The sequence below is a fragment of the Lachancea thermotolerans genome (assembly GCF_000142805.1).
Source record: "Lachancea thermotolerans CBS 6340 chromosome H complete sequence".
Taxonomy (NCBI): domain Eukaryota; kingdom Fungi; phylum Ascomycota; class Saccharomycetes; order Saccharomycetales; family Saccharomycetaceae; genus Lachancea; species Lachancea thermotolerans.
The window spans coordinates 152,504-176,989 of NC_013084.1; the positions used below are offsets into that span (position 1 = coordinate 152,504).

The following is a 24,486-nucleotide window of genomic DNA, read 5'->3' on the forward strand; positions in this document are numbered from 1 at the left end:
TACAAACGCATGATCTAACAGAAATTTTGATCTAATAAATAATTACATCAGAATATCTGGGGTGTATAACTATCAACAGCACTTTCATTTCGAGACTACTATTTTTGCCCATGTGAAGCCCAAGCTAGTTTTAGATGAAATACATACGATACACTCGATAAAGCACTAATTCTTGAACTTTACAGACTTGGTTAAGTTCTTCTTAATACCAGTCTTTTCACCCTCATAAACGCCAGACAGACCACCCGAGTAAACAGAGCGAACCGACTTGAGCTTTTTCTTTGCTTGATCGTACTTCTTTCTCTTCTTGACACGTGAGTTCTGGTTCTCCTTCTTCCTCCTTGGTGTCAAACCCTTGTTCTTCATGATCTGATAGCTGATCGCACGCTTTCCATTTTCACCAACTTCACCCGCCAATTCTGCAAGCTTGCCCTCTCTACTGGCGAGCACTGCATCTTTGTGGGCCTGTTTACGAGCTTGCTTCTTGTTGAGTCCTGATTGCTGAATCTCGTTGTAATAATCAGTTGATGAACCAGTATTGACGTTCTTTGCAACCTTCTCATCTTCGGAGTCATAATCTTGAGCATTCAACTCGGTACCATCTGGACCACTTTGACCACGCTTACGAGCCTCTTCAAGAAGCCTTTGCTGTCTTTCATATAGCCTTTCTTTGTAGGGAATATCGTCGTCACCTTTGAATTTGTCACCTTTTTTGGTAGCTTGCTGATCGATTTTAGAGGTGTAGAATCGCAGGGTCTTTTTGCGGGCCTTTTTTTCCTGTGCGTCAACGTCTGCAACCTCAGACTCCACGTAATCGTCGATCTCTGCACTTGGCACTTTGTTCGAAGCACTTTGATTGACACGCGGTCTACTGATATCTATATCGAGATCGTCACTGTGATACTCTGGCTCATGGTCACTGCCAACAGCGCCAGCGGACTCTTTGTCTGATTCTTGAGCATTCTCGTCTTCAAGCAGGTCGTCTTCCATGTTCTCAACATCTGATGCAATTCCTTCGGAGTCTTGTTCTTCTTCCACCGGCACTTCTTCAGGAAGTTCTTGGGCCTGTCTCCATACCTCTTTACAAAGAAGAATACTTTCCATAATAGGATGCTCTTTCATGCTTTTGAAGTCATCATTGGTTTGTATTTCATGCAGTAAAATGGTGAAATATGAAGAGATAGCACCCAAGTAGGAGGAGAGGGCTGTTATCTTGATAGAAGTAGTTTCAGAGCTGTTTTGCTGTGCCTTGAGTTCGTCGAGTTGAGGAGCTAAGTGAGCTAATTCCTTCGATAGTGGGAAAAACTCGGGACACCATACTTTAAGCAGTTTCTCTTTACCATCGGCACTCATCTTGAGTATGTCGCGAGCGCGCACTTGTGTCTGTGGTTGATTTGTGGCCTCTTGAAACTGACCTAAGCTGAAGTCCTTTGCGCTCTTGGCCCAGTCCTCCTCAACTTCTTCGTCAAGGTAGTCATTCATGTCTAGATCCTCTAGGTGCTTTTTTTGCTGGCGCAGGGCTTCCCTCTCGATTTCTTTTGCGGCTTCTTCGTCATCCAGATCATCGGCCCCATAGTATTCATTTTTTGTGCTACCCCACGCACTTTCATTGTCTAGCATAGTCTCGCCTCCATCTTCCGCGTCTCTAGCATCACCTAAATCAAGTTTGCGGCCAAACACTTGTCTGTAAGCCTTCTCGCCGTCAAGTGGCTCATCGTCTTCTTCGGGCTCCTCGTCTTGGTCACCTTCCGAGCTTTCGTCATCCACGTTCATGACGCCCTCTTCATTTTCATCGGACATGAGGCCATCTGAGTCTCCGCTCTCTGGGTATTCGGTCAGGCCAGCTTTGTCTAGCATCACTTTCTCACGCTTTTTAGCAAAATCGTCTACTTCATTCAGCCCATAAAAATCCTCTTGGCCTCCTTTCGGGGCTTGTCTCGCGTTTTTTCTTCTGGCCATAGTTCACTTTATGAAGGCCTTGTGGAACGTTTCGAGCTCTACTTAGTACAAAGGCAGTGCTTGATTATTCCTTGAGGATGCGCGATGAGCTGCGAAGCTGAAGTTTACTTTTCCTTCTTGAAAAAATATTTTTCCAAATTTTCCAAGTCGACAAAAAAGAGCTATAGCGATGAGCTGTAAGGAAGCGATAAAACAAAGCTGAGAAACCAAGACCCAGCGGTTCGGCTTTCGATTCTGGAATAATGAGTGGTACCGGGCGTTTACCTACATTGAGCCAGGGCAATGCAAAGCCCAGCTTAAAATTCAAGCCTAAGGCTTTAGCTAGAAGATCAAAGGAAGAAAGAGAGGCTTCTGTGCCAAAACCAGCGCCGGAAGAGATCAAGAAGCCCTTCAATAACAAGAAAAAGTATAGCAAACGAGAGAATGGTCCCAACGGTCAAAGAAGAATCCCAAAGTATCTTCTAAACACACGAGTGGTGAACGCAGGGTTTGGTGCTGAGAACTTCACAGGCGGCGGAGGTGACATGAGAACTGGGTTTATCAAAACCGAGGGTTCCAATCACGACTACCTTCAGAAGGGGCTAAAAGCTGCCAATGAAGGTGACGAAGGCCTCGACTCAGAAGGCGAAGGGGCCACAAAGATCAACATGGGTCGCGAGTATAAGTCGAGCGAGCTTTATGCCTCCGAGGAAGAGGACGAAGATGAGTCGAGTTCCGCAGATATAGATGAAGAAGCGCTGCAATCAAAACGGCTGGCACGCTTTTTTCCAGTAAGAGCCCTGCGTGTAAAACATGACGAAGTAGAGCTGGTGAAAAAAGAGATCCAAGACACTATGTCGGACCCCACAACGAGAGATCCTACACCGGGACTACCGAAGCTGGAGGACCCTCAGGATGGTGGTCAGGGTTTGCAAGAAGTTTTGAACAACCGAAGCCTTGAGCTTCAGGACAAACTCAATGATTTGAGACTACAAAACGAGTTTGCGTCAGTCGACTCGGGGGAAGCCATGCAGGAGGTTGCTTTGCTCAACCAGGATTACAGACACATACAGAAAAAGATCATCAAAATCAACAACCAGCCTGGCAAGTTCATGTTCTTCCAACTGCCTGCGGTGCTGCCTGACTTCGAAGAGCCGAAACCTCCGGCACCTGATGCCGTGGAAGAGCCTACAGTAAAGCCTGAAAACGAAGATGAAAAAACAGAGGAGCCTACTAAAGAATCTCAGGATTCATCTAAAAAGCCAGAAGACTCAGCCAAAAAACCTGAACCCGAAACGATCCAAGAACCAAAGCCTCTAGCCGGACGCATCGGTTCTCTACGGATACACAAGTCTGGTAGACTTTCAGTAAAAATCGGCAACGTTGAGATGGATGTCAGCAGAGGTGCCGAGAACACCTTTTTACAAGAGGTGGTCGCGCTGGATGAACGAGAAGAAGAGAGGACTGTTGAGCTTCTTGGTCAAATCGTAGGCAAGGCCGTTGTGACGCCCAAATTTTGATCAATCATATACTAGCATCAATGTAATATAGAACCCAGTATTGCACAGTCATGATCCTCGGTGCGAGAAAGCCCTTGTTCAGCTCTGATATCTCAAGTCGCTCTTCCCATAGTTTCAAGGCCGGAAGATTGCATCTCATTTGGGTCATCAAAAACGGAGAGAACAATGTGAAGGTACAAACAATAAATACCCTTGAAATTAAGAGGGTTCACATCCAACATCGGACCTTGATCTAGTTAAGTGTAGCTCGACTGGAGACCAAACTACCATTATAAAGCCATAAATGGATGGCAGTAGTTCTAAATATCATGAGCCAGAAAGAAATACATTTCTATCACGGGTTTTCGGTCCCCACTCTACTGAAGGAAACTCAATGGGCAATACCGAAATGACCCAGATACAAGCTAGCGAGCAGTCTTTTGTCCAAAGCGGCGGCATGAGAATGATAGAATCAGATCAGGGTAGTTCCTCAGATGACGACGCCTCTTTTGAGCGGGAAGAAGATGACAGTAGGGTGCGCGCATTTCATGGGATCCAAAGCGTGGTTCTTGACGCTGACTCTGACGCAGGAAGCTCGAGTGGTGCTGGCTCTATCGCTTCAGTTCAAAAGTTGGGTCAAGGCGCAGATAGTGATAGTGAGTACCAAGAAAGACGGCCAGGGGCCGAGGAAGATAACAATGACGAGGATTCACCGTTATTTCGACAGAACCTGAAATCCCTTGATTTCAAAAGCCCTTCCCCCGTACCGGCTGGACCGTCCGTAGGGTTTGGACCAGAAGTCTCGGATCGGCGCGCTTTCAAAAGCAAGTTCATCGACAAGCATACACAGTTTCTAAAACTCGGCAAGGACGAGGCAGAGGCTGAAAGTTTTCTGTTTCGGAAGAATTCAGCGTGGGATGAGGAAAATCAGCAGCCTAAGGCTCAGACTAATGTTCCTCGTATATTCGGAAATTTTGCCGCCATTGGCAACACACCTGCGGCTAGGCTTCACACACTGAGCCCGCGGGAAAGGGCTCTATGGAAATGGGCAAACGTGGAGAACCTCGATATTTTTTTGCAAGAGGTTTACAATTATTATTTGGGGAACGGATTTTATTGTATTTGCATAGAGAAAGCACTCAATATAGCTACGTTGCTCTTTGTGGTTTTTATATCTACTTTTATGGGTTGCTGTATTGACTATTCGAAGCTTCCTCACAGCACCAAAATATCAGAGGTGTACGTTCACAAGTGTTACTCCACTCAGATATCCGGTACTACAAAGGTTCTTCTGTGGGGATTCTACATTTTCGTAGCGCTTAAAGTCGCACAGTTCTACTTTGACGTTCGAGCCCTCAGAGATATTCACAACTTTTACTCCTTCCTTCTCAATATATCAGACAAGGAATTGCAGACCGTTTCTTGGCAAAAAGTGATCAAACAAATTATGCTATTGAAAGATCAAAACGCTGTTACTGCAAACGTTGCAGAGGTCAAAGCAAAAAACCGTATTGATGCTCACGATGTTGCCAACCGAATCATGAGGAGGGAAAACTATCTTATTGCCCTATTTAACAATGACATTCTGGACCTAACATTACCAATTCCTCTCTATCGAACAAGCACTTTGACAAAAACGCTGGAGTGGAATTTGAATCTTTGCATTATAGGCTTCGCCTTTAACGAATCTGGGTATCTCAAGCAGAGCTTTTTAAAATCCTCACAAAGGTCTTACCTTGAAGAAGAATTACGAAAAAGATTTATGCTAGCAGGGTTCCTGAACATAATTCTTTCGCCATTCCTTGTTGCTTATTTCATTCTTCTTTACTTCTTCAGATACTTCAACGAATACAAAACGAGTCCCAGCGCGCTGAGCTCCCGGCAGTATACTCCAATTGCAGAATGGAAGTTCAGAGAGTATAACGAACTTTACCATCTTTTTCAAAAGCGGCTAGGCCTTAGTGTTGAAGTAGCAAATAACTACATCGATCAGTTTCCAAAGGAAAAGACAAACATAATCATGAAGTTTATTGCGTTCGTTTCCGGCTCGTTTGTCGCAATTTTGGCTCTTCTAACTGTTTTTGACCCTGAGAATTTCCTCAACTTTGAAATCACAAAAGACAAATCGGTTTTGTTTTACATCAGTGTATTCGGTACAGTCTGGGCGATTTGCAAAAACTCTGTTTCCGGGCAGTACAGAGTTTTTGACCCCGAAGAGTCTCTCCGAGAGGTGGTAAGCTACTTGCACTATAAGCCAAAAGAATGGGAGGGAAAGTACCATACTGAAGATGTCAAGCAAGACTTTTGCAAATTGTTCAATCTTAGGGTGATATTATTGCTACGTGAGCTGGCGAGTTTGGTGATGACGCCATTCATCCTATGGTTTTCTTTACCTAAGTCGTCTGGTAAAATTGTGGATTTCATGAGAGAGGTTTCGGTCTATGTTGATGGTTTGGGATATGTTTGCAAATATGCCACCTTTGAAGTCCAAGGCCGCCATCATGACGCGAAAAGTCGCGCATCCCGTATTATAAAAAACCATCAAAATTTTGATGCCCCTCAGGGGTACGATGAAAGTGAGCACAGCTCCGCGTCAGATAGTGAAGATGATGATAAGAGTGTGAACAAAATGATGCGCTCATACATGTACTTCTTGGATAGCTATCAAAATAACGATAATGAAGTGGGAAAGCATCAGCTGCCTAAAAGCGGCCGCAATGGAAAGGGTCCCGGCAATGTAGATTGGTTGAATACGAATTACTCTTGGAAGAGGCAATTTCAACCAGGGCAACGTCCTGGAGACTTCCAGGGCAATAATGTGGGTTATTCGTCTAGCATGCCAACAGGTACAAAAGATCCTGTCACCAAAAGGTCGTCAGAATTTAAAGCCGACTCTCGTAGTACGGGAAGGGGGCAGACACGTTTTGACAGTTCTCTCGGAGAATCCTTTATCAATTCTGTTCCTCTTGGCGAATACAGGCACCTTGACAGAGCTGAAGAAGTACCCGGTGGTAATGGCGTACTTGGCCTTCTAAATCAATATTATAAAAAGTCAGATGTTGGTAGGTAATAAATACATCGTGGGATATTCTAGGATATAATAATTAAGTAAAAACCCGATTACCTGGCTTCAATGCAAACATGGCTTTTGCCGCTCTCGATTAGAACCCTACTTCTTGCTATTACGTAGCTTCTTCTCTCTTTCGTACTTTCCTTTTTCCATTCCCTCCTCTGTGCTAATTTGGTTGATGATGCGCGCCATTTTAGAGTGATAATCAGCATAGTCCTTTTTCTTCGTTTCAATTTGCTGTCTAGCCTCAAACCTCGTGTCTTTACGAATCTCTTTCATAGTGAACTTACGCTCCTTCTTCAATTGGGCCTTCATCTTGTTTACTTCGTTTCTAGTTCTATCTGGGTCGTAAGACTTTTTGTCTGGATTGAAGTTCTCTTCATACTTTGGAACGTGCGAAGGAATACTCACGGGGCGATGATTCTGCAGCGAGAGAGGGAAATGTTCATGAAACTTTTCGAATTTCTCAATTTTCTCCAGAATAACTTTTGGTTTCTCAAAATCTTCGTAGATTTGCGAAAATGCTGAAAGTATTCTTTTGAAAGATAAGGTGAGCTCTTGAAAAGAGGAAAGTTCCTTCCACACCAAAGAAATCGCCTCTTCGAGTGAAGCTAGGATGTTGCACAAAAGGGCAGACTTTTCTTGGTCATTTGGAACATAGTCCTGCGACATTGCCTGACGGAGATTTAAATTATGGGAACCGATAGCAGCTAAGTCCAGCTTTTGAGGGGCGTTCAGGTCTTCTGAATCTTGAATGATATGCGCTAAGCCACTAGATGATTTTTCTTTCGAGGTTAGAGGCAGCAATGTTACCAAAGACTTCTCAAAAAAGTAAACGAGCTCTGGTACGAGTCTCTTACCCATGTTTTGGTAGCTCAAAGATATTCTTGCTAGAACAGCGCAAAAGAAAACATTCTGGAAGCTGTTGAGCTTTGTTTGCTCTAAGAGTTCGCCTATCAAAACGTTGCAGGGTGTTACAACCAGATGGTAATGGTCTGAAGTGGAGAAAATATAGCCGACGAGGGTGAAGAAAATAAGGTCCGCGGTTGAAAGTCCATGTGACCTTTCGTTCTTAAACCTTTCTTGGATCTCGCTTGTAATTTCTCGACAGGTCTCTGATAATGGCTCGTTGTACTTTTGAGCCATTGACCTGAGAATAGCGATCAACGAGTTTTGAACACTGCCAAACAGCTCAAGGTGGGAATCATCGTATGACACTGAGAGAGAAAGTATGTGTCTCAAAAGGACGCCAGTGAACACCCCCAGTTTTCCTTTGTTCCCCATAGCTAGACTTGGCTGGTACGTTCTAATTATTTCTTTCACCATGTTAGGATGCTCTCTAAGCTCATAACTTTGTAAAAAATCCTTCAGTTCTTCCTCAGTTTGGGGACAAGGGATTACAGAAACGGCTTTACTCTTTCCCCCGAAAGATTTAGTTTCGTCACCACCAGGGAGCTCAACATCCTCGAGTTCACTACCATCAGTTTCATTCAAATCTTCGTTCTCAGAATCTTCGCCTGCCCAGAATTCTTCACCCAGGTCTTCGACGCCTTGATCTTCTTCCTCACCAAACATGCCTCTCATTCTATCGAGCCTTGCTTGCTCCAATTTTTGACGTTTTTCTTCATTTTCTTTCTCGAGTTCTTCTTCGGTCTTCGTTCGCTCAGCTGGTGCGGCTCTTCTATCGAGGCCGAGCTCCCTAACCTTCGTATCATATTCCTTATCAAACTCCTTGCTGTTATTTTGATCAGTTTTTTTGGCTTTTGGCAGGGAGTTAAGCTCTGCCATGACGTCTTCAAATTCGTCGTCGACATCCTGAATATCGTCTTCCAATTTCTCCTGCGCCTTTTGTCTTTCTTGCTTGTAAAATTTTGACTTGGCAATAACCTCTTTCATGACCTCAGCTTTTGTCTTCTTCCTAGCAGGTAGTTCGGCATTTTCATCACCAAACTCGCGCTCGCTTCTTTTAGAGGAGCCTTTGTTTCCGGTGTCCTCATCTAAACCAAGGTCGTCCTCTTGGAAATCGTCTTGAAACGAAAGTGACTTTCCATAATGCGTAAGTTTTTCTCCATATACATCATCGTCGCCAGCATCGTCATCGTCATCCAAGTTAAAGAGCGATCTTCTTGACGAAGCTTGGCTCTGCTTTTCCCTGGTAAAACGTTCGAGCATTTTTTCCTCCTCGGTCAAGCCCTTAAAGTTCTCACCAAATCTTCTGTCAAGCAGCCCACCAAGTCTGTTTTTACTCTTCTTCTTGGCTTCGTAAACCTGCTTTCTCTGCTCTTCGCCGATCTGTTTCGAAATCCCGGGTTTGCCAACAGGCTGCGCGACTCTTTTCGCTTCCGCACCTCTTTTGTCACGGTTCATTTTCACATCGAAAGGATTGAACTGCTCCCGAATTCTGGCAATAGCCTTCGTCCTTTCATCACGGTCGTATTCCTTAGCCTTTCGCTTCAGTTTTTTGGAGCCTTTCACATTAGTTTGGCCCGTGAAACCCTGCTCTTTCAAAGCATTTTTAAGGTTCTTCAGCTGAGACCCGGCCATGTTATCTTATGATAAAACACCCAACAGTAAGTCACCTTAGAATTGTCAGAGCTTAGAACTGAAAAGTGAACGATTAGGCCTAGCTCATCGCATCTCATCGCGTCCAGAAAATTTTACCATTTCAGAATCGCTTTAAACGAGTATAGCTTGTTAATTTCAGGTGGCAAAATCGTGATAGTTGTGAAAGCCTAAGGACACATATAATTGAGGGCCTTCACCAATTGCATACCATTCGAAAGTCCTGGTCTCTTCATTCAACTATAAAATGTCTAGAGACGCACCTTTGAAAGCGGAAAAGGATTATACTGAAATTCTGAAGGAAGAGCTTCCTAAAATTGAGGTCTTAGCTCAAAATGATACACAAGGTGCTTTGGACAAGCTACTGGTGCTTGAGAAGAAAACTCGGCAGTCATCCGACTTAGAGTCATCAAAAAAAGTTCTAGCGAGTATTGTTGAACTCCTTGTCGGCAAAAACCAATGGGGCGAACTGGATGAGCAACTTATTGCGCTGTCTAAGAAACACGGGCAACTGAAAATGTCCGTGCAGTTCATGGTTCAGAAGATCATGGAACACCTGGAACAGCTGCAGGACCTAAAAACAAAGGTTAAAGCAATTGAAACCATCAGAACGGTCACCGAGAACAAGATATTCGTCGAGGTCGAGAGAGCGCGTGTCACGCGTATTCTAACCGAAATTCGCAGATCAGAAGGAGACATTGACCAGGCAACCGATCTGTTGTGCTCATTACAGGTCGAGACATTCGGTTCGATGGACATGTACGAGAAGATTGGGTTCATTCTCGAGCAGATGGAGCTAAGCATCCTCAGGGGTGACTACTCACAGGCAACCGTTCTTTCGCGCAAGGTTTTGAGAAAGACATTTAAGAACGAGAAGTACGAGGCCCTGAAGCTGGACTATTTCGAACTCCTGATCAAAATTGGCCTCCATAAGCGCGATTATCTCCAGGTTGCACAGTACTATCAAGAAATATACAACACCGAGAGCATTAAAAAGGACGAGGCTAAGTGGAAGCATGCGTTGACGCATGTCGTACTTTTCCTGGTGCTGACCCCATACGACAATCTCCAGAACGATTTGATTCACAAAGTTCAGCTCGACAACAATCTCAAAAAGTTGGAAAAACCAGAGTCTTTGGTGAAGTTGTTCACAACAGCCGAACTAATGAGGTGGCCGTTCGTGAAGGAGTCTTATGAATCGTTTTTGAATTCAGACGATGTCGCGTTTGGCAAAAACAACGCGCATTGGGAGGATCTAAGGAAAAGGGTTATTGAGCACAACTTGAGGGTTGTTTCCAAATACTACACACGCATTAACTTGTCGAGACTCAATGAGCTCCTAGATCTGACAGAAACTGAAACTGAAAGATTTATCAGCGATTTGGTCAATCAAGGTGTTATCTATGCCAAGATCAACAGACCGGCTAAAATTGTAAATTTCGGCAGACCCAAGAACTCAAGCTTACTTCTGAACGAGTGGTCGCAAAATGTTGATCAGCTTTTGGAACACATTGAAACAATAGGTCATTTGATCACCAAGGAGGAAATCTTGCATGGATTGAAGGGGAACTAGTCACTAGCGAAGAAAGAGCAACTGTATGTAAACTACGTATTGCAAATGCAAGTAAGTGACGCCAGTGGCAGAACCTTATTCGTTCTGTTGGTTCCTTTTTTGACGAGCGCTTTCCACCAAGCTATCCCAACGTTCTTTCAGTTTCACAATTTGCCCGGTTAACTTTCGATTCTCCCTGACAAGCTGTTCAACCTTATTGTCATACTCTTTGAATTTCTGCTGATCTATGAGAGCAAAGCTTTTGAAAAGTTGGGAAACTTCTTTGGATATGGAGTTTTCTATTTCAGAGGCTGAAACGCCGGACTTTGGGTCTGTCTTTCCTCTGACAATGGCCAATATATTATTTTGAAATCCGCTTAGTCTGTATGCTGCCATAGGTTCGTGAGATGCAGTGTCGTTTGTTTCAATGGGGGAGCTCTGAGCGCTGAACTTCCCGAGTATTTGGATCTCTCGTATTTTCCTGTTGAGATCTTTCTTCAGTAAGTTCAAGGCTTGCTTCAGATCTCCAACGTTCGCGATGCTCTTGTGCTGGATCTCAAGTTGGTTAATTGCCTCGGCGCTCTTTTTGTAAGTTTCAATTGATTCACTGAACTTCCTATCGCGAAGCTGCATCTCTGCGCTTTCAATCAGTTTATAAACCTATCTCATAACGAGAAACCTAGTTAATATATGAACTAGTAGTCGTCAAGTCTAGAGGAGTTCCTGTTGAGCTTTAATTTGCGTACTTCCGTCAAATCCGCCATCTTGGTGAGGTTTCTTGGTGAGATTGCTTGATGCCATTAGGTGTTATCGCGATTTATTACACCTTGATTTCCGGGGAAGCTTATTTTTCAATCTGTGGAACTAGCTTATATCAACTGACTTCATGAGAAGCACAAACAAAAAAGGTATTCCAAATTAAGTCATTCGTTTGCCCATGGAGCGCGGTTCATCATCACCCGATGATGAAGAACCCAATGCTGCATATTCTCCTAGTATTTTTTGGGAGGAGATGGAACATCTGCTTAAAGTCCCCGATGTGACCGATGAAACCCAGGTTAATACTGCGTTGGTCAAATACATAAAACATGGTTCCGATAGTTATCAAAAATGTGTCAAGACCGAGCAAGGCCTTTACCGACTTGGAGTAACATTCACTGAATCGACGATGTTTCACAGAAATAAGATGTTTGTGGTGAGCAAATTGTTGTCGTTGCTCAGTGTGGATCTTCTGGAGTGTAACCTGAAATTTATTATAAGCTACATCATATTGTGCGCTTCAAAAAGCGACCTTTCTGTATTGGAATTGTTGGTGGAATTCCAGGGCTTTACTGTTGTTTACAATAATCTCTACAGCACCTTTGCGTATTTGAATCGATATGGCGAAGATATTGCTCCCAGCTCGAGCTCAGGCCCCAGGTCGGATGCTGGAACTGAAATTGAGTCTGAAATCATTGAGAGCCTAAAGCAAGTTTCCACAATATTAATGGATATTCTCTTCCAAATATTCAAATACTCAAAATGCGACATCGTCAATCTAAGTATTGTAGACGACTTCTTTGTCTACTACCTCATGCGGACTATGAGATCGGAAACTACGGAAGATATATTCAACAATGCAAAATTTAAGTTGTTGCTTGCATTGAATGAGCAGTACATGATATTTTCTTACCAATACGAATTGGAAAATCGTGTTTACAAATACTTGGTTGACAGCACAGTTTCCAAGAGCTTTGTCGAGCTGTTACTTTTGAAATTCAATAGGGTTACCGATAGATCGCTCCAAATTATGCTGTGTAAGATCGTTTACCTCATTTTGACGATGGATGAGAGCTATGCTAAAGACTTTTTCTATCTGAACGATCTTCACGTTTTAGTCGATGTCTTGATCCGGGAGCTCAACAACATTGCTGACGACGAGGAGCTTATTAGGAACACTGTGTTGAGAGTACTCTTTCCTTTGCTAAGAAACACAGAGCTTGCTCAAACGCAGTATCGCAGATCAGATTTAATTGACATTCTACAGCATCTGTCCTCTCTCGATAACGTGTGTTCCTCGGGTGAGACAAAAGATGAACATAGAACAACGGTGAGATTGGCTCAAAAATGTTTGAAGCAAATTGATTGGTTGCAGGTCCCTGTTGTCGACACTTCCGACCAGACCGTGCCAGTATATAGTGACGATTCTAGGGAAATGAGCGTAAGTACAGGCTCATTATCTTCCCCTTACGACTTTCAGGAGAAGCACCTCTATGGCAACTACGATGCTTCATTATCGGCGGAGTCTATTACGAAGCGATTGCAGCCTCCTCCTCCTCCGCCAGCAAGAAAGCATCCACACCGCCTCGGTAGTGGACAAAAAATAGCACAATTCAGGCCAAAATCCTGAAGCAGCATATGCATAATTAGGACTCAAGTTAATATCAAAATCATTACATGTATCAAATGATGTCGTCTCCATCGGCATCAAGCATGCCCCCATTTCCAACGATGTTCTCCTCTTCCATTAGCACATCATCCATAAAAGTTTCTTGTTCTGCAGCGTAGTACTCATTGATGCAGGATTGAACTACCTCGCGAGACTCAATAAACTCTTCTGCTCCATTTTGAAACATTTTTCCATCTTGGTACATATGCAGAAAGGCACCTCTTTTGAACAGGACGTCAAAACTTGAGCATGCCGTCTGAAGCAATGCATTCACAGACGTTGTGTTAGCCAGCATCATTCCACTCACCTTATCTGAATCTGGTGTTACATTGTACGCCGATTTTTTGCCAACGTTGACATGAAGCGCGCTCGATGACCAAGGTGGAAACTTGATTCGCTGCTGTGATTTCAAAATTGCCCTTGTGATGTCTGCCTGGTCTGTTGGGCCGAGTATTGAATTGTAGATACTGAGGTATACTGGCGTATCGTTGTTTCGCAGGACCATACTATTGCTCTTGTCAAAAAGGTCCAGAATCACGTCATAAGCAGAGCTCTTTTTAAAGTCTCTCACCCCAGGAATGAAGTCGGACGTAAATGGCGTAAAGCTTGGAACAAGGAAATGCAAGTCTGCTGTTGGAACCAGCGTAGAAAAAATGCTGGGAAGAGAATTGTACATGTAGCTGGGAAACCTTAAACTGTTTGTGATGGAGGACAATACACTTGCAATTAATTGATTTGTTTGCTCGTAGCTGGTGTTGCGATCCCTGAAGACGCGTGTTGCGAGATTCAATAGGGCCTTGTTATCAAACACAACAGATGCGTCGCTATGTTCTATCAAGCGCCTCAAAGTTAAAATGGTGTTGTAAGGTTGTATGACCACTTCGGACTCGCTGCTTGGAAAAACAGAATAAGTCGTAATTATTTTCTTGTGATATCTATCGGAAAGAGCTTCCAGGAAGTTAGACCCAAGTCCAGATCCAGTCCCCCCTGCCACAGAGTGAAGAAGTTGGAAACCTTCAAAACTTTCCGTTGCGTCGATTTCCTTGTCAACCATATTTATGAATTCCTCCTGGTTTTCCAGCCCATGATCGTAACCTTTTGACCATGCGTTTCCCGCCCCAAGCTCGTCTTTAGAAACCCAGACGTTTCTCTCGTTGAAGAGCCCTGGAAAGGAATTTTGAACATCAGCTATCGCGCTTGGCTCTAGGTCAAAAAGCAGAGCGCGCGGCGTATATCTGTTGCTGTCGTTTTGCTTAAAAAATATTGTAGGATCATCTTCCTCTACCGTGTCGCTCTCATTGGTACTCAAGCTTTGTCCATCCCTACTGATCCCATGCTCTTTGATCAGTTGTGACCAGAATTGCTTACCTACCTGATTGCCACATTGTCCAATCTGAAGAGTTATTATCTCTCCCGTCATTAGAATACGAGAAAGGGTCCCAGGAGGCGTCGATCAGAGAATCTCTTCGAAATCTAACCCGAGCGGTTCGCGATTTACAAGTTCTATTTGATGTTTACAATGTCCAAGAATCATGGATCGCTTTGTACGCGATCATTGTAATGGTTCCTAGACGCGTTGGCGGACAAGCGAAGACTTGATCTAGGCCTCAGACAAGAACACTTGGTTCTTCTAACTACAGCTCGTATTCAAAATGGTTCTCGGATTGATTTGTTATATATAGAGGTGACGTACGGCGGCGCGTTTGCCGCTAAATTAGGATCCGTAGACCAGACGCGGGGGTTCCGATCTTAGAAATCAATGCAATAGCGTCAAGTTTACCCTTCTCTGAAGCGTGATATTTGGCCCCGGTAAGAGAATCTGACAGGGTTGGAGTACCACTGTAGATCGGGGTGAGCGTAGATGCACAGATGGCAAATTCGGCGTGAGGGTCAAAGTCAACCTCAATAGCATCATGTGCCATCAGATCAGCGCGGTCTTTGACCTTCTGTGCCTGATCGGCACGAGGACCTGTTGTCACTATCTTGAGGAACTCACTAGCAAAATAAGACGCCTGGATAAAGTTTTTGTGTTTGAAGGACTGCGACATCGCTACCTGGAAAGCCGTGCTTCTGTGAGGAGGAAGAAGTTTAGTTGTAGTGAAGTAAGAAGCCAATTCCAAGTTGCGTTTCACCTGGTCAGCAGGCAGAGCGCGCCTGGCTAACTCAATGGTGATTCCCAAAATGTATTCACGAGCTTTTGCGAGCGCCTTGCGGGCTGTGCTCTCATCCTCTTCGTTGTCGGTAGCAAACAAAGTTACAATGTAGACAACATCACGGAAAATCTCGATTGCAGCCTCAAGCTTGTTTGCTTTGAAGAGCGAAAACCCCTCATTCATTTTACTGGTTACCACATCGATGCCAGCAACGAATGGCAGAAGCTTTCCGCGCTCTTCCTCTTCGGCAACTGCACGAATAACGCCCGTTATACTTGGCAATTCAGCAGGCGTTGCTGCCATGTAAGTCCTGCAGCTTTCGTAAATTTCCAGGAAACGTGGTCTCAAAGGCTCAAAGTTCGCCACACCTGCCTGCTTGTTCAGTGCTTGAGCAGCTGCTTCAAAAGCGCCAGACGCGATCAGAACGTATGGCAGCTTGCAATTTTTGGTCCATTGGGTAACTTCGTTTTCGTCAACGATCTTTGCGGTACCTTTGTCAGCCAAAAAAGCTTCTTGAGCGTCCTCCTCTAATCCAAGGTCCTCCTCGCCGATGTCCCAGCCGCCGTCGTCTTCCAGAACCTCTTCCTCGTCTGAAAAGTCATTTGGCTCTGGAGCGACTATACCCGCGTCTCTCTCTAGTTCTTCTTCATCTGCACCTTCTTCCAAGCTCAGGCCTTCAACTTGACCCGATAGTGCCTTTTCGAAAAACGAGGCACCGGGGCTTTCTAGCGGCCATTGAGTGATAGCCTCAGACACAACGGGGCTTTTGCAAAGTCTAGATGAAGTCAAGTTCTTTGGCAATTTAACATCGCTTTCATCGACGCCAGCCTTCTCGAGTATTTGAGCTACAGCATCATCATCGTTGTTAGCTTTGGCAATCGCGTAGGCTAGCGGTAGAGCACCTGATTGAGCAAAAACTGACCCTCTCTTTTCAGCGGAATCACTGTAAAAGGTATTCAGGATTAAGCTCGAGATATCTCCTCTACGCTCAGCAATGGATTCCATCCTCGACAACTTCGAGAGGTCACCAGTAATCAGGTAAAGGAACGATAACTTGTCGAAAAGCTTTTGCGTCTGGTACACCAGTTCGACCATCTCAATATTTCCCTGTTGCAAGGCTGCTTTACCTAGCTGCTCCCAGACAATACTGCTGTTAAGTTTGTTGGCCTCTTCCAATGCAATATTAAGATCGCCATATTCTAGGGCAAGGTCGAATCTAGTTTGTGGCTCTTGCACAAACTGCAAAGCAATGTCAGGGAAGCCGGATTTTTGCAGATATGAGATAATGTTTTGGCCAACAAGGTTCGAGTTCTTGATTATACGTAAAACTTCTGGGAAGTTTTTGTTCACCAAAGCCTTCTTGAAGCGGTATTCAGTTGGATCAATGGTAACCACCTCCACTTCGCCTTCACGGTTGAGAGCATAAACAAATTTACCATGGACTTTGTTGATGTACAAAGTGTTCTCCAGTGTCTTGATGATACCGTTGTCTCCATTCAATAAGGTGTACTTTATGTGATTCAATGTGGAATATATCAATACACCAGTCTCGTCCCAGGCTGCACTCTTTATTCTAATAGTTTCGTGCATGGAAGTCACGACTTCCAGGTTTTTGGTTACAATCGTGATTGTGTGTTTACTCATCAGTGCGATGAACTGGTTATCCAAAGACCAGCTAACATACTTCACATTTTTGGAGGGAACTTCAGCTAGCTTCCTGGCTTGCTGAACATCGAACAATGTCACAGATTTAGCTTGCAACAATAACACCGATCCGGGTCCCCCATATACGATATCCTTGACGGTATTATCCCCATCAATTTTTATGGACTTTGTGATTTTGTTGTCTAAGCCACGTACTTCAAGCGAAGACGTTGAACTGTTGTAGACCACAAATCTATTCCGTGCCACAAAAGTGGCAAAGGAGCCAGAGTCCTCGAGTACCCCAGTAGGTTCAATGGCGCCAGTTGCCTGTTTTGGTAATGGACACAACGCAAACTTGCTACCTTGGTTATCGGAGCAGTTCACCAACACCGAATGCTGGGATGGATTGTAGGATAAGCTCCTAAAAGCATTCCACGCATGCCCTATGTTCTTAAGCGACACATAAGGAAGCGACACCACTTTTTTGTTGTAGTCAAAAGTTTGGACTTGCTTCTCTTTGTTGACAAAAATAAGCTGGTTTTGGTTGATTGCGCTGCAAGGTCTTTCACGGTCTAACTTGAATACCATAATACCGGAATCATGAGCGGCACCAAAGAGATTGATATTTGGATGCGCTCTTACTAGCCAGAAGCGGTCGTTTTCTCTCTTGAACTGCTTTACGGGAGTTCTCTTGTCGAGGTCCCACACACGGATGGTTTTATCTTCTCCAACCGAAATGATCAGGTTTTGATGTGGGTGGAATATCACACTGTCGACATTGTTGGTATGGCCTCTGCAGGTATCCACTTCCCAAGCTTTGGTGGAGCTCATCCTCCACAGCTTTACTTGACGATCGTCACCACCAGAAACAATTAGGGGTAGGGTAGGGTGAAAACTGGCCCAGTTGACACCTCTGGCGTGGCCCTCAAGGATAAATTTCACAACACAGTCGCCAAACCCGCCATCCAGCAGGTTCTGCTGAGCCGCGATCTGGTCCTCGAGAGTATAAGTACTAGGGGCCGAGTGGCGCTTGCGCAAGCCCGAAATATCCCACACACGAACGGTCTCGTCGAGCGACGCAGAAACCACCAGGTCCTCGGTTGGATGGAAATCAGCACACATCACAAAATGGTTGTGGCCTGTCAGGCATGCGATCTCCTTACGATTTTGCCAGTTCCAGATGCGAATGGTCTGGTCATCCGAGGCAGAAATAATCCAGGGTAGTTCACGGTGAAAGAAAACCGTGCGCACGTAATCCAGATGTCCGTTCAATGTGAACAGGCACTTCTTAGTGTCCAGAGACCAGACCTTAATGGTGTAGTCGTCACCTGCGGACACGAACAGAGGCTGCGTAGGGTGGAAGTCTATGCCCCGCACGGGGCCCTCGTGGTCCTCGAACTTGTGTAAGAGCGTTCCCATTCTGTAGTCCCATAGCTGAATCGAAGACGAAAACAGCGCAACTAGCACCCATGGCCTAGAGGGGTGGAACGCCAGGCCTTTTGCCCTCGTAGACTTGGACTCGAATTTCGTCAGCATCTTCATCTTGGCGGCTGGAAATTCTTACGGATGCAAACACCTATGTCAATTGACTCAAAGCGCCCTTCTAATGCTCAGAGCCGTTGTTTGCACTCCAAAATCTCGCTTGGAATGTGACGATCTTTTGATCCATCTACGTGGACACTGTTTGTTTTCCCCTTTTAAAATTTTTACGCCTTGCAAATTATACCATACGAAAAGATATCTGAAATATCCTGCTAAACAACGTAGCCTGGCCCTTTTGGTCTATAGCGACAAGCAGAAGGTGAGTGCAGCTCTCCGGAAGGCTCGTCACAAATTTGATGCCGGCCTTCGAGGAACTGCGTGTCCTCCTGCCTTGGAACCATGCGTTTTTCCGAACCCTAGAGCCCAAAATTGGCGATATGAATCAATGCTCATGACAACAGCCACGACCGCAACTTGTAGAGCAAGTTTTGTCTGCTCATTGCTGGCCCAATATTCTCATGCCGGGTTATCGTAAACACGGAAGGTTTGTAGCTACTGTGGGCAGAAGTCCGTGATGATGCAGGCGTCGGAACCGAACTTGAAGACACCGGCGTCGATGACGGTTGCACCGAGATTGACGAGTCAAGCGGCGCACTTGCAGCCTCTTGAACACGGTCTTCCTTCTGCTGAGGAGCGGCCCGCACGCACGCTTCATCGAAATTCGAGCAGTCAGGATCGTAGAAGTAAAAAAACACGCTATCTTCTGAGCGTGCTTGCAGTTTGGCAGGCTTGACCTGGGTGAACGCGTTTGCATAAGGCGTGATTGTGACCTGCTTAACGGCCAGTTGGAACCGCCCGCCGTTCACAATTGCTGCGGCGTTGACCCAGTCGATGAGCCCTCCTGCCCACATGATTGTACCTGGATTGTTGCTGGGAACTCCGCCAGGCCATATGGCCACCTCTAGGCGCATTGGGGTTTGTGGGTACTTGTGGATTTTCAGGACGGGATCGTACGTGTCTTCGCGACGCAGGGTCCTAACGATGGCTCCGTCAATGAGCCAATGGATTCGGTTCTCATTCCAGTCGAACTCATAAGTGTGGAACTCGCTGCAGCTGTCAGGCTGTATTCTAGCTTTGGTCATGCGTGTATGAACCAGCTCGCCCTGGTAGTAGTAGTTAGACTGGGCGAACTCAGGGTCCCCACCCAGAATTTCAAAGTCAACCTCGTCCTTGACCGCAGACATCAAAACCATGGCGGAAACGACGCCTTGTCCTGGGGCCGCTTTCATTGTCACTGCAACCCTTCCATATAAAAACGATCTTGCAGACGAAAGGAGGCTTCCGGTTGTCTCGGGAGGCATTGTCAGCATCAGCGCGGGTTGTGGACCGGCGTCAAAATCCAAAAACCCACTGTACGTATAATCCGCGCTGCTGAGCTCTGGCTCAACTTTGAACTCAGAATAGTGTAGCATTTTGGCACTCTCAAGAGCCTTCTGAATACGCTCCGCGTCCGGCTTCGGTCCGTGCCGAGCACTGTAAATCCCGAATTGGGTGTCAAGCGCAGGCAAAAATTGGTCTTCTCTGTCCCCGGCCCCTCCAGTGCTTCCCCCCAGGACCTGGATTCCGCTGCTTGCAGACGGCACTAATGCCGGTATCGCGGCACAGCTGTGTGCGTCAAAGGAAGACCGGGGATCGCATCCGCCTACGCAAAGAGGCCCGTCGCCGCACTGGCCATATTGCGAGCAGCATGGCCACTCTTTGGGGCAGTGGTTGTCATTGGAGCAGGCAATAGCAGGGTCGGACTTGTATGTTTCAACAAAGCACTGCACGAATTCAGCGCCTATGAGGAGAGAAGCGGCGAGAGCAAGAGCTACCATTACCGTGAAAACTGTGGAAAAGGTGAGCGCTGTAATCGAAGGAGACTATGGAAGCTTGCGAGAAAACTGCTCTCATGGGGAGCCTGGAAAGCTCCACATCGCGACTCAAAAGCGCACGGCCATCAGCATTCGACGTCAGGGCCAAATGGGAGCGACAGCGAGCAGAACACAAAAGCATTGGCAACTACTACCGTCAAGAAACCCGGGAAACAATCCAGCCAATGTGTCGCTGCCAGCGGAGCCCCTCTGCAGGCGACAGAAGTGCCCGCTGCTTTTTCACTCACGGCTTTCTTCATCCAAAGCACGCCTGAAACCAACGACCAAAAGCGCCGGCCCAGCAGCCTGACGGTCTGACTACATTAGCTAAAAACTACCATCTAGATTATGCTCCAGCAAGCTCCGATCCCACGGCGCACTCAACGACAGATCCTGGTAACCTTGGCTCTGCCATAGTGCGCGTCTTTGTCTGCTGATCACTTTGTACTCTGCTGACACCAGGACATAAAAGCCCTGAATTGCAAAGAGCGGCGCAGGATCCTCTGAGACCTCACATAACTAGCCAAACCTCCAGAACTATCACGGCTGCTACATATGTCGACGAAGAGGCCTTTACGGTCTTGTCCTACTGGCTGAAACCGCTCACAAGGGTCCTCGCGAGAACATTTTCTGTGCCTTTTTTTACAGAAACCCTCATATAACCGATAATGCTCTTAACCGTTGGCTACGGCCTGCTTTATGGGCGCTACAATGGAGTTGCGAACTTTTATCGCATAAATCCTCTCACATTCGATTTGGCTGGGTGAATCTCACAATTGGCAGTGAGAAAAAAATAATGTGCTCGAAGTAAATGCTCGAGCTAATATGCTCAGGTGCTGAGCGATGCGCAGAAAAGCATAGAGGTATAAAACAGTTCATGTTCCTGTAGCTGAGGGGCCGCGTATCGGCAAACCAAGCCATTGTGCCTCCAGTTACGAAATCTAAAGCTTGGTTGCATTAATGAGAGTGCAAAACCTGCGATTGTTGGCGCTGGCAGTGTTCAGCTTCGCTGTTACGTGCGTGCGAGGCCTGGAACTCATCGACTCGTCTCTAGCATCTGCATGCATCTACTACGAAAAGACATTTGACTGGGGATGTCACTCCCACGGGAACGGCGCTGCGGCATACCGTTGTCGGTGCGGCAACGTGAACTGGCTCGGCACCATCACCAATTGTATCGCAAACAACACCAAGAGCCTGCGGCTCAGGAACCACGGGTTCCGGCACGTTGCGCGGAGGTGCTACGAGAAAGGGGATTTCAACTACACTCTGGCGGACATGCAGCGCTTCTACGCTAACGGCACAGGGTACCTCAGAGACCCCACCACAGCGGACCTGTCTAGCCCGGTTTTCACCACGCTTCGCGTGAACCAGACGGAGTTCGACTGGTACTACAAGAAGATGAAAGACCTGACGTTCTCTGTGCAGCGCAGTCAGTGGTTCGGGTGGGGCCTGGTGTTTTTCTGGGCGACCATCATTGCCGTTACCACGTTGTTCAATTTCAACGAAAAGTTTGTGGGGCTGAAGCTCACCGACAACTGGTTGGCTAGGTCGCTCATGATCCCCTCTCTCTTTGAAAACATGACACAGAGATACCCCCGCCTGAGAGCCATCTCCCCGGGGCCGCACCCAAACCGCCTGCAGGCCTTGGTCGTGACCGCCTTTGTGATCCAAACCATAATAACGGTGGGCGTGGGCTACGAAATGAAACTGCCTCATCCATACTTGACGACCAGGTGGTTCATGAACTTGGACCTGGTTAGTTATCGGGTGGACCTGATGGCTCTTTCGCTTTTCCCCGTAATCTACTTCTTCGGTATCCGCAACAACCCCTTCATTCCGCTGACTGGTATGTCATATACCACATTTTCTTACTTCCACAAGTGGTGTGCCTATGTTTGCGTGGTTCTCGCATTTATTCACTCTATTATATGGACAGTTTATGCTAGACACGACGGTGGTTATAAGATGTGGGCAATGGACTCTTACTGGCAGTATGGCATAGCCGCGATGACTTTGATGGCCCTTCTGGTCTTCCACAGCTTCAAGCTGCTAAGAGACAAAATCTATGAGGTGTTCCTGTTTTTCCACCAAATGATGAATATCTTTTTCATTGTGTGCATGTACTACCACCTTAACAAGTTGGGCTGGCTCGGATGGGTTTGGTCCATGGCTGGTATCCTGTGTTTCGACCGAGCAGCCAGAATCGTCCGCATTATTTTAAGCGGTGGATTGCAGAAGTCTACTCTCACTGACTGTGGGAGCGGAGTTATTAAATTGACAGTAATGAACCCCAGATTCCTAACCTATAGACCCGGCTCTTATGCATTCATCTATTTCATGAGCCCACAGGATCCTTGGTACTATCCATGGCAATCGCACCCTTTCACGGTGTTGAGTACTGCAAAAGGAAAGGGCATACACGGAAACGAGATGGCAGTGTACTTCAAAGCTCAGAAAGGTGTTACCGGGCACATGCTCTATAAGCTTCTCAGAAGTGGCGAGGAATCCATAAACATAAGAGTCATGGTTGAGGGCCCTTACGGTGACACCTTGCCTCAGATCGCCAAAGTGAATAGGAGAATTGTTGGTGTCGCTGCTGGGTTGGGTGTGACAGCCGTTTACGCTCAAATTCTCCACCTGTTAGAAGCACAGGTACCCGAAATGGGCTGCAAGTTGTATTGGGCTGTTAATGACCTAAGCCATGTTTCGTGGTTTGAGGAAGAATTGAAATGGCTTCTTTCCCAGAAGTGTCAAATCACCATTTTGTGCACTTCACCAAAAGAACTCGAAGAGACAGGTTCCTCATTTAACACAGACAATAAGCTATTAGAAATTCTGGATGTGCGCAGCTTATTTGCTAGGCCTGATTTGAGAGCTTTGGTTTCAGAAGAGGTCAAAGAAGCTTCAGATCAATCTAAAGATCTAACTTTCATCAGCTGTGGTCCTTCTACATTCAACATAGATTTCAGAGCATCGGTATCGAACACGCTTCGCCAAAAGCAGAGCATCGATGTTGCTCTCAAAGAAGAAAGCTTCGTCTGGTGATCCATGCATTTAATAATTATCTATTCATATCTATAGTCATAACGAGTTATTTTGTTCACCAGGTTCGTCATCACTAGAGTCTCCGGCCTTTTGCATATTCAGCAGTTCCCCCCATTTCTCAGCCAGCTCCTGGATCGCTTTAGGATTTGTTATGGCGTCTGCAACCTCTTTTGGAACTTGGTTCTCCGAGTGCTCTTTGCTGGCAAATCTAGCAACATTGTTCTCCTGGACCAAGCGCAACTCATAATCGCTCTCAAGCTTGTACGGGTCAATTGTTGCAAGCTCATTCCACGAGAAAAGGAGCGAGTCAGTCTTCCGAGCAAAAGGATTGAAATCTATTAGCCACACCTTCTCGAAAGGCCGGGGAATATAGACGTCGCATACGAACGAAGAGTCGGGGAACCGCGGAAGCACAATGTCCTCAACGAACTCATCTAAGAGGTCCTTGAAAGTCTCGGTGAGCAGTTCTAAGTAGTCGTAATAGTTCAGGTCTCGCTGGGACACGCCTATTATAGCGCTGTCCTTGACAAACACGCGGAACTCCAAGGCAGGATTGAGGTCGAACCACTTGCGGAGCACCAACTCGTGCTGTAAAGGCCCATCTTGTTCGAGAGCACTGTTTTTGTCGAAGCATTCAGCAAGCGCTCGGTCCAAGTCATGCGTGATATAATTGGAAGCCTTGAGTAACAGATACATGTCGTTAACCTCTGTGCATTTCAAAGTATTATTGGCAAGGATCCAAGTTGCGTCTTTGGGACTGGACCATGTCAACTTGGGAGTCAAAGATCCCATTTCTCTAAAAATGTCCTTCAACTCCTTATGCAATTCTGGAAACAGCTGCACCACGTCCTGGCCCTGCGGATGCTCCTCATCGCTACTGGCTTCCCAGTCGCTGTACTCATTATCCTCATTGTTTCCAATTTCCGCATAGTACGAAGACTTTCCAAACTGGCTATCATTGGGCAGCTTTATTCCATCTTGCTCCAAGTATTCCAAAAACCCACCTGGCACAGGCTTGATCACTTTGGCTTGCGGCGTATGACCTGCAAACTTCGAATACCACTGGGAGAACGCACAGTTCTTCACCTGTTGTACTGACACCTTTATCTCGCTTAATTCCACATATTCATTCGTCATAGAGACTGATGAGTCTTGCACGTTAGTAGCTCATCTCAAGTCATCGCATAACCTCTGAGT

The 24,486-nt window shown here is 46.0% G+C and overlaps 12 protein-coding genes across 12 annotated transcripts; 5 read left to right on the top strand and 7 right to left on the bottom strand.

Annotated features, from left to right (window-relative positions):
* Positions 1–165: 165 nt before the first annotated feature.
* SAS10 (rRNA-processing protein SAS10) lies at positions 166–1,959 on the bottom strand (the record flags this gene model as incomplete). The annotated part of the gene is made up of 1 exon (XM_002555907.1): positions 166–1,959. The coding sequence occupies one exon, from the start codon at positions 1,957–1,959 to the stop codon at positions 166–168; it is 1,794 nt and encodes a 597-aa protein (XP_002555953.1).
* A 242-nt stretch (positions 1,960–2,201) lies between these two features.
* Positions 2,202–3,458, top strand: RPC53 (DNA-directed RNA polymerase III subunit C53; the record flags this gene model as incomplete). Its single annotated transcript, XM_002555908.1, has 1 exon — positions 2,202–3,458. The coding sequence occupies one exon, from the start codon at positions 2,202–2,204 to the stop codon at positions 3,456–3,458; it is 1,257 nt and encodes a 418-aa protein (XP_002555954.1).
* A 283-nt stretch (positions 3,459–3,741) lies between these two features.
* On the top strand, positions 3,742–6,507 carry ATG9 (autophagy protein ATG9; the record flags this gene model as incomplete). Its single annotated transcript, XM_002555909.1, has 1 exon — positions 3,742–6,507. The coding sequence occupies one exon, from the start codon at positions 3,742–3,744 to the stop codon at positions 6,505–6,507; it is 2,766 nt and encodes a 921-aa protein (XP_002555955.1).
* A 99-nt stretch (positions 6,508–6,606) lies between these two features.
* NOP14 (snoRNA-binding rRNA-processing protein NOP14) lies at positions 6,607–9,051 on the bottom strand (the record flags this gene model as incomplete). Its single annotated transcript, XM_002555910.1, has 1 exon — positions 6,607–9,051. The coding sequence occupies one exon, from the start codon at positions 9,049–9,051 to the stop codon at positions 6,607–6,609; it is 2,445 nt and encodes an 814-aa protein (XP_002555956.1).
* Positions 9,052–9,316: 265 nt separating this feature from the next.
* On the top strand, positions 9,317–10,642 carry RPN5 (proteasome regulatory particle lid subunit RPN5; the record flags this gene model as incomplete). Its single annotated transcript, XM_002555911.1, has 1 exon — positions 9,317–10,642. One exon carries the CDS (start codon positions 9,317–9,319, stop codon positions 10,640–10,642), a length of 1,326 nt encoding a protein of 441 aa, XP_002555957.1.
* Positions 10,643–10,717: 75 nt separating this feature from the next.
* ATG38 (Atg38p) lies at positions 10,718–11,254 on the bottom strand (the record flags this gene model as incomplete). The annotated part of the gene is made up of 1 exon (XM_002555912.1): positions 10,718–11,254. One exon carries the CDS (start codon positions 11,252–11,254, stop codon positions 10,718–10,720), a length of 537 nt encoding a protein of 178 aa, XP_002555958.1.
* A 304-nt stretch (positions 11,255–11,558) lies between these two features.
* LDB17 (Ldb17p) lies at positions 11,559–13,010 on the top strand (the record flags this gene model as incomplete). Its single annotated transcript, XM_002555913.1, has 1 exon — positions 11,559–13,010. One exon carries the CDS (start codon positions 11,559–11,561, stop codon positions 13,008–13,010), a length of 1,452 nt encoding a protein of 483 aa, XP_002555959.1.
* A 52-nt stretch (positions 13,011–13,062) lies between these two features.
* On the bottom strand, positions 13,063–14,469 carry TUB4 (gamma-tubulin; the record flags this gene model as incomplete). The annotated part of the gene is made up of 1 exon (XM_002555914.1): positions 13,063–14,469. One exon carries the CDS (start codon positions 14,467–14,469, stop codon positions 13,063–13,065), a length of 1,407 nt encoding a protein of 468 aa, XP_002555960.1.
* A 289-nt stretch (positions 14,470–14,758) lies between these two features.
* COP1 (coatomer subunit alpha) lies at positions 14,759–18,388 on the bottom strand (the record flags this gene model as incomplete). Its single annotated transcript, XM_002555915.1, has 1 exon — positions 14,759–18,388. The coding sequence occupies one exon, from the start codon at positions 18,386–18,388 to the stop codon at positions 14,759–14,761; it is 3,630 nt and encodes a 1,209-aa protein (XP_002555961.1).
* Positions 18,389–18,777: 389 nt separating this feature from the next.
* On the bottom strand, positions 18,778–20,205 carry CRR1 (putative glycosylase; the record flags this gene model as incomplete). Its single annotated transcript, XM_002555916.1, has 1 exon — positions 18,778–20,205. The coding sequence occupies one exon, from the start codon at positions 20,203–20,205 to the stop codon at positions 18,778–18,780; it is 1,428 nt and encodes a 475-aa protein (XP_002555962.1).
* A 996-nt stretch (positions 20,206–21,201) lies between these two features.
* On the top strand, positions 21,202–23,289 carry FRE1 (ferric/cupric-chelate reductase; the record flags this gene model as incomplete). The annotated part of the gene is made up of 1 exon (XM_002555917.1): positions 21,202–23,289. One exon carries the CDS (start codon positions 21,202–21,204, stop codon positions 23,287–23,289), a length of 2,088 nt encoding a protein of 695 aa, XP_002555963.1.
* A 36-nt stretch (positions 23,290–23,325) lies between these two features.
* Positions 23,326–24,426, bottom strand: CDC123 (cell proliferation protein CDC123; the record flags this gene model as incomplete). Its single annotated transcript, XM_002555918.1, has 1 exon — positions 23,326–24,426. One exon carries the CDS (start codon positions 24,424–24,426, stop codon positions 23,326–23,328), a length of 1,101 nt encoding a protein of 366 aa, XP_002555964.1.
* Between the last annotated feature and the right edge of the window lie 60 nt (positions 24,427–24,486).